The sequence below is a fragment of the Salvelinus alpinus genome, chromosome 5 (assembly GCF_045679555.1).
Source record: "Salvelinus alpinus chromosome 5, SLU_Salpinus.1, whole genome shotgun sequence".
Taxonomy (NCBI): Eukaryota; Metazoa; Chordata; class Actinopteri; order Salmoniformes; family Salmonidae; genus Salvelinus; species Salvelinus alpinus.
Window position 1 is genome coordinate 72193778 of NC_092090.1, and position 8102 is coordinate 72201879.

The window sequence follows — 8102 nt, forward strand, 5'->3', positions numbered from 1 at the left end:
CAGGTCCTCTGGGAGGGGAGGGAGAGAGGGAGAATTAGAAGGAGCATACTTTAATTCACACTGGACGCCAGATAAGACAGGAGAATTACACCATATATAGCAGAATGACCCTTCAGAACATGTGCTTAGTGACTTCGCTAGTGGCCTCTCTAGCAATGCAGTTTCATTGTTTTAAAATGTCTGTTTTGCCGCTTTCTAACTGTGTCCAAATGTCTGTGTGTTTTTTTCGTAGAATACTCTGAGGACTCCAGTGTACACCACGTCCATGAGGAGGAATGCTATGGGTGTGGGTCTGGTGTTTGAGGCAGATCTCTTTACCACCAAGCACATCTCCCACTGGGTGTTGCAGGGAGTCTGTCTGTGCCTCAACGCAGACTGATGATGTTTATATTTGTTTTAGATTTCTATGTAGATCATTTAAAGGCACATTTTAAAGGCTGAATTTATTTTAAATGTTTGGGAAACTATCAAATATCACATTTGGTGACATGCTTATTAGCATACTATTACATCAATCGATTTCTCTGGAACATAGGGCTCCCGAGTGGCGCAGTGGTCTAAGGCACTGCATCTCAGTGCAAGAGGCGTCACTACACTTCCTGGTTCGAATCCAGGCTGTATCACATCCAGCTGTTATTGGGAGTCCCATAGGGCGGCGCACAATTGGCCCAGCGTCGTCCAGGTTTGCAGGGGTAGGCCGTCATTGTAAATAAGAATTAGTTCTTAACTGATTTAGTTAAATAAAGGTTCAATTAAAAAAATCGAAAAAATCCACAGTTGTTCTTATCACGAATTAACACTAGGTGGCAGCCCACCCCAGTTCCTGTCTCCAACTCCAACTCCCCAACTCCTGTCTCCAATCAGTCCTCTGAAGACGTGCCATTGGATCTCAAAGGTTCTATCCCCAACCCTTGCTATTTTTAATCTCTGAAGACAGATATTTTTATTAAGTCCTCTCTCTACTTTATTTCTCGTGACATTTCTAACGCCCAGCATCTGTGCTCAGGCCGCCTCGACCGACTGACGGGGGAGATAAATCCACAGGGAAAACAAGGTCTGTTTTGTATTAGTTTTAATTAAAATCGTAACATTATTTCTCCAGGTTATATTTCATCCCCCCTTTTCGTTGACTACATAGAGCTGGCGTATAGGGGAAGGGAGGCCCTCAATTCGGATATAGTTTAAAGATAGGCGTTTTAAAATGTATATCCCCACACATTAAATGTAGATTTAGGTCTGAATATGATCGTACAGGTCAGATGTGTATGTGCTGTCTTCATATGTTTGTAATTTAATTCAATGAAACATCTTTCATGTTTTTTTCATGCATAATCCAAAAGGAATTGAGTCCATTTTCAAAGAGCTTGAGATATATGTCCTGCCTATAGAGGCTAAAAATTGATTATAGCTGTCACTGGGAAAACCAGGAGTCTGGAAAATGTGTATCTGAGTGAAACATTGACCACAGTGCACACTCCACAAACTTATCCTAGACCTCCAATATTATTTTCCTTTCTATTTATTTGATCGAGCTCTGACTATAAGTATTGTGGTTTGTTCTCTGCCTTAGCTATTCAGAGTAGCTATTCAGAGTGAGCAAACAGACTGATTTTGAGTAATCTCAGGTACTGAGGTGAGATAGCGTTCTGGGTCACAGAGGGGCTCAAGCATGACCATGACGTCGACATACAGCACATGTACAGGCAGTTCTGCCTGGAATTATCTGACTTAAGTCACCCAGCTCGAGCTCTGTATTGTATAATCCCACAGCAGGGAGCAGTGTGACCAGTCTTGACAGTGTGGGGCAATGGTTAGAGGGGTGAGGGGGGCAGGCCAGATAGCACCTGCTGGTTTCACTAGTATGGCTGTCATAAAGCAGACAGCACTGTGGAGAGGAGCTGGAGACACTTTTATGAGCCTACACAGGGAGGGGGGAGGCAGTAAAAAGTCTGTGTTGCCACTCTATAGAATAGAAAAGTCCGAATGGTCTACTTTTTCATGTATGTGGATGGCAAATTAGTCAAAGGAACTTCAGTAATACATGACCTTAGAGAGACAATAGGTAAAGGAACTCTTTATATTTGATTGCATGGTGGAGAGAAGAAAAAAGGGTAGGAAAAAAGTAACAAGACAAGAAAGGGAAAAGATAAAATGCAAACGACCCCTACCTCCCCCTTCAGAGGCCAAGATCATTTTCAGCTGCGCGAGACTGGAGGGATTTACATTAACCTTAAACTCCTCCAGTTCCTTCTTGGCTCCACTCTGCGCCGGTCTGCTGCCTCATAAAATGCCAAGGATGCCCTGAAACAAAAAATGCAGACACTACAATCCCCCCCGTCAAGCCTTCTGAAGCAGTTTCCGTTTGGTGTGATTCGGAGCAGATGAACCTCAGAGAGTAGATCAAAGCTTCCACTGCACTGCGAGGAGAGTCCTGCGCCAGTCTGTCTCAATGCCCATCTGTGCAAGGGTGTCTGAGTCTGCGACAACCCTGTTACAGCCCCATGCAAAGCCACTACATTAGGGAAGCTTGCCCACCTACGTGTTAATGTGTGTAAGGGGGTGCAGTCATCATCAATGCCGTAATAATCTCATAAATGCAGTAGTGATAGGAGTCAAACTACCACACAACATACAGTGTGCCTCAGGGGGACAGGATGCCAAGATGTCTGCCCTGTGGTGTAACTGTGTGCTGTTATGAATCATGCTCTTAGATGGCCTCTCTTCCTCTTCAGCATCATGATTGTGTGCAGCTGGTGAGCCCTACAGTGCTGCCCATTGAGAGAAGTGTAGTCACTCTGACCACAGATATAGATTACTGGGCTGCAGGCTGCAGGTCCAGGTGTTTAGCTTGGAACTAGCCCACAGCTCTGTGGTTAGTGGCTGTTTGGACAGAAACCTTCCAGGTCCCACCTCCACTGGGCACGGGAGAGAGGTTACAGAGAGCCCACCACCCCTGCTCTCTGGCTCTGTCTGCCTGGACCTTGCCCAAACACCAGGGTCTGCCCACAGGCTGCTGAGTTAGGATGCAAACGGCAACCACATAGTTTAAGGCTGGACAAAGACCAAGATTAGGAGGGACTGGAGGAAGAAGGATCACTGACGTAGCACATGCACCACATATAGCATATGGATGCATCATAAGCCATGCCATTTTATTTTTTTTACAGGAAATTTGCTTTCACACTGCCAAATATTCTCTCAGCCTCATGGCAAAAGGATTCTTGAAAGTTGGGACAATCTTTGTCCGGCACAGGAACTGTATTTTTATAGTTGAAAAAATAGCTTTTGTTGCATAATTTGAGCTTAAAAATGTACTTTTTAAGGGAATTTTTCTAAGGTAAAATATTTTTTTGGGGGGGGGGGGGTTCAAAATACTTTCAATATTAATTTCCATGTCGGCTCTATGCCTGCAAATGCCCTTGTCCGGAGCAAAGGATCCGAAATTAAAACTCTCCAAAAGAGTATTTAACCGTTTTAATAAAATTGGCAAAAATGTATATCAACTGAAAAAATATTGTATGTAGTTTCTTGCAATAGCCTTCTGTGACTTCAAATAATATTTCTCTCAAAACTTTGATTCCTAAAATGTTTGTCCGGAGATTTGGTTTACTACGTCAGATTTGTCTAAAATCCTAAATGAATCAGGAACGTAGAAAACCAAATCCTCAGTTTTCTCCTATCACAGCCATTAAGCTCTGTAACTGTTTTAAAGTCACCACTGGCCTCATGGTGAAATCTCTGAGTGGTGTCTTTCCTCTCCGACAACTGAGTTAAGAAGGACGCCTGTATATTTGTAGTGACTGGGTGTATTGATACACCATCCAAAGTGTAATTAATAACTTCACCATGCTCAAAGGGATATTCAATATTGGATATATATATATATTTTCATATACCAATAGGTTCCCTTATTTGTGAGGCATTAGAAAACCTCCCTGGTCTTTGTGGTTGAATCTGTGTTCACCACTTGACTGAGGGACCTTACATATAATTGTTTGTGTGGGGTACAGAGATGAGGTAGTCATTAAAAAAAAAAAAGTTAAACACTGTTATTGCACACAGAGGGAGTCCATGCAACTTATTATGTGACTTGTTAAGAACGTTTTTACTCCTGATCCTATTTAGGCTTGCCATATCAAAGGGGTTGAATGCTTATTTACACAAGACATTTCAGCTTTTCATTTTTAATACATTTTGTAAAAACACACACACACACACTTTGGCATTATGAGGTATTGTGTGTAGGCCAGTGACACAAACTCTAAATGTAATCGATTTTAAATTCATGCTGTAACACAATAAAATGTGGAAAAAGTCAAGGTGTGCGAATATTTTCTGAAGGCACTGTATACCATAAAGACCCCTTATAGAGCCTAACAGTGGAAGTGTCATAATACCCATAAAATCAGGGAAAGGGTTCCAATCGTTTTTCCACCATACATTTTTCCCATAGGGAATTTTAGAAACGCTTCAAATAAGGGCTGTGTTTCATGTAGGCTTACCCTGGAGTGACATTGTGATAACCATGTAAATCTCTCAGAAAAGGTGACTTTTATCAATATATTTGGCTCTATTTACTCTCAGATTCAAAATGCTAATTAGCATCAACGTAGACATCATGCAAGACTACAAATCCCTGAAAGCCCCTGCATGTCATTTCTAGCTGACACCTTTCCTAACAGGTATTGTGTCAATTTAACACTTCCACAAGACAGTTCACAGAATTGTTAATTTATAGAAATGTAGCCAATTTAATCATTACTCAATTTGGCTAACATTAGATTGTTAATCCAGAGATTTTTACCTTTGCCTCGATTCAGCAGTCAAGATCATCATTGCATTTGTAGTTCTTTATGATAGACATATTAGCAGCTAGTTAGCATTTCATTTTTGGTGGGTAAATACAGGCGAATATATTGAGAAAAGTTACTTTGTCCAAGAGAGATTTACACGTTTACCAAAACTTCACACCAAGGTAAGCCTACACAAAACACAGCCCTTATTTTAAGTGTTTCTAAAAAATGAATGGTGGAAAAATGTTTGGAACCATTTCCTTGTTTGACCACTAGATTTTATGGGTATTAATGCTCATACTGTGGTACTCCACTCATGTCCTCATTACATGTAGTGCAACAAGACCACTCACGGTCTGTAAAGTTCTCTACTTGTGATAGATTTAAACAAACAATATTGGAATCACCATGGTCACAACCATAAACTGTCAATTCCATCTCCCTTATAGATTAAAATAGATATGAATTTTAGTTCAAATATGTTACATTTACCTAGGTTTTATAGTCATAAAGCAACTGAGGAAAAAGAAAATTGCTATTGTCTATACCACATCAATGAAGAAGAAAAATCCTATTTTTGTCAACTCCTTAAAACATAAACTCCATCAGATTTTTGTCTAATGTCAACTCTGTCAGAGTGCTGAAAGATCTGATAGAATAGTTATGCTTCTATTGGGGATTTTCAAGTAATACATTTTCCATATTTTACACATTTTGTATTGAACTTTTATTTTTATAGGCAAAAATATGTCTGTTTAGAGAATCTGTTGTCAACTCTGTCATTGATGGTTTAAGATCAATAAAATTAAGTAAAAATCCATTTTTTTTGTAATCACTGTTCTGCAACAAACAATTGAAGTATTTGCTGTGCTGACCTAAGGGATAATGTTTGCTTTATAAATGTTGTTTTATGTTCTAAATCTAGAAAAACATGCCAAAATGCTAATGAAATTAGCCCTGGAGCATATAGTAGTGCTATAAAAAAAAACATTAATTTGGAGATTTCTATTGCATATCTGAATAATCTATGTTAGAATTAAAACAATCAAGGCCTTGTTGGACAATAATTGTGAAAATGAAATGCCTTTTATGGTGTCTGTCAGAGTTGACATAAATCCAGTTAATTGAATTTTATGAGAAAAAAATTATACTTAGGAGGGTGTTGCTTTACATCAGGGTTCCCCAAGTTTTCTGACATAGTAGACTAACATAAAATACTGTATAAACACCAGGAAATCAGCTCCAAGTGTTTTTAATTTAAGAAATATGTTCCCAAGTATTCTCCCGCATAATAGAGATACACGTGATCGTATACAAACATAAGCAAAGTTTGAAATGATTAGGTTTTAGTCAAACCTTACATCTGTTTGGGCTTTTTGCAGTCAACAAATTATTTGTAATTATGCCTCCATTTTGGTAGATATTCTTATCCATAGCGATTTCCATGAGTATTTATGATTAAGTGCCTCACTCAGGGGCACATCTACAGATTTTTCACCTAGTTGACTCTGAACCAGTGACCTTTCGGTTACTGGCCCAATGCTCTTAACCACTGCCCCCGACAATTCTCTCAAGAAAAAATCTAGTTGAGGGTTTCTGCTTTACATAGTGTGATAGCTGATACTTTGATCTATCAAATTGTATAAACTGGGTGGTTCAAGCCCTGAATGCTGATTGGCTGACAGCTGTGGTATATCAGACCGTATACAACGGGTATGACAAAACATTTTTACTGCTCTAATTACGTTGGTAACCAGTTTAATAACAATAAGGCACCTCAGGGGTTTGTGATACCTTTGAAGTCGGAAGTTTACATACACCTTAGCCAAATACATTTAAACTCAGTTTTTCCACAATTCCTGACATTTAATCCTAGTTAAAATTCCCTGTCTTAGGTCAGTTAGGATCACCAATTTATTTTAAGTGTGAAATGTCATAATAATAGTAGAGAGAATTATTTATTTCAGCTTTTATTTCTTTCATCACATTCCCAGTGGGGCAGAAATGTACATACACTCAATTAGTATTTGGTAGCATTGCCTTTAAATTGTTTAACTTGGGTCAAACGTTTCGGGTAGCCTTCCACAAGCTTCCCACAATAGGTTGGGTGAATTTTGGCCCATTCCTCCTGATAGAGCTGGTGTAATTGAGTCAGGTTTGTAGGCCTCCTTGCTCGCACACGCTTTTTCAGTTCTGCTCACAAATGTTCTATAGGATTGAGGTCAGGGCTTTGTGATGGCCATTCCAATACCTTGACTTTGTTGTCCTTAAGCCATTTTGCCACAACTTTGGAAGTATGCTTGGGGTCATTGTCCATTTGGAAGACCCATTTGCGACCAAGCTTTAACTTCCTGACTGATGTCTTGAGATATTGCTTCAATATATCCACATAATTTTCAATTCCTCATGATGCCATCTATTTTGTGAGGTGCACCAGTCCCTCCTGCAGCAAAGCACCCCCACAAAATGATGCTGCCACCCCCGTGATTCGTGGTTGGGATGGTGTTCTTCGGCTTGCAAGCCTCCCCCTTTTTCCTCCAAACATAACGATGGTCATTATGGACAAACAGTTCTGTTTTTGTTTCATCAGACCAGAGGACATTTCTCCAAAAAGTACGATCTTTGTGGAGTGTTTGAAAAACGAGTTTTAATGACTCCAACCTAAGTGTATGTAAACTTTCGACTTCAACTGTATATGGCTAATATACCACGGGTAAGGGCTGTGTCCAGGCACTCTTGTTGCGTTATGTGTAAGAACAACCCTTAGCCTTGGTATATTGGCCGTGTACCACACCTTATTGATTAAATATATTTCAAATTGTGTTAATATCAAGATAAATGTTTGCGATTGTCCCGTCTTTCAAGAATCCATGAGCAACAGCAACATTTTCTCTCAGCCTCATGGCAAAATGTGTAAAATGGCATGAGATTAGCTATAAAACTGCTCGTTTTTTCTTACTTGGACCTTGCTGGGCGCTCAGCGAAACTGCGCTATGCCACTGAGAACGATACAGAGCATGTCTCTACTGCATGATAATATAAACCAGATGACACAATGCAAAGTGTGTCTGGCATCTAGGTGTTGTATCCTTAGAATAAAGCATGGGCATTTATAGACTCTCACTAACAGAGATTAAAGACTAATTCAGCAGCAGCATCATCACCACCATAATATTGAGCTATGTATGCATGTTTATTGTCATCAGAATGCATCGGACTAACTTCTTTATTTCACAATCATGTATTCTGTTCACATGAGTCCCACGTGTAGCCTACTACTGTAGAATTTCGAAACTATAATGATTTAGG

The 8102-nt window shown here is 39.8% G+C and overlaps 1 protein-coding gene across 1 annotated transcript in view; it reads left to right on the forward strand.

Moving 5' to 3' along the window:
• The window catches only part of dnah10 (dynein axonemal heavy chain 10), a 48050-nt gene extending 43731 nt beyond the window's left edge, over positions 1-4319 (forward strand). Inside the window, exon 74 of the mRNA XM_071403078.1 lies at positions 233-4319. Within this exon, the coding sequence (XP_071259179.1) occupies positions 233-379 (147 nt within the window). The 3' untranslated portion in view covers positions 380-4319. The remainder of the gene's footprint in view (positions 1-232) is intronic.
• Positions 4320-8102: the final 3783 nt, after the last annotated feature.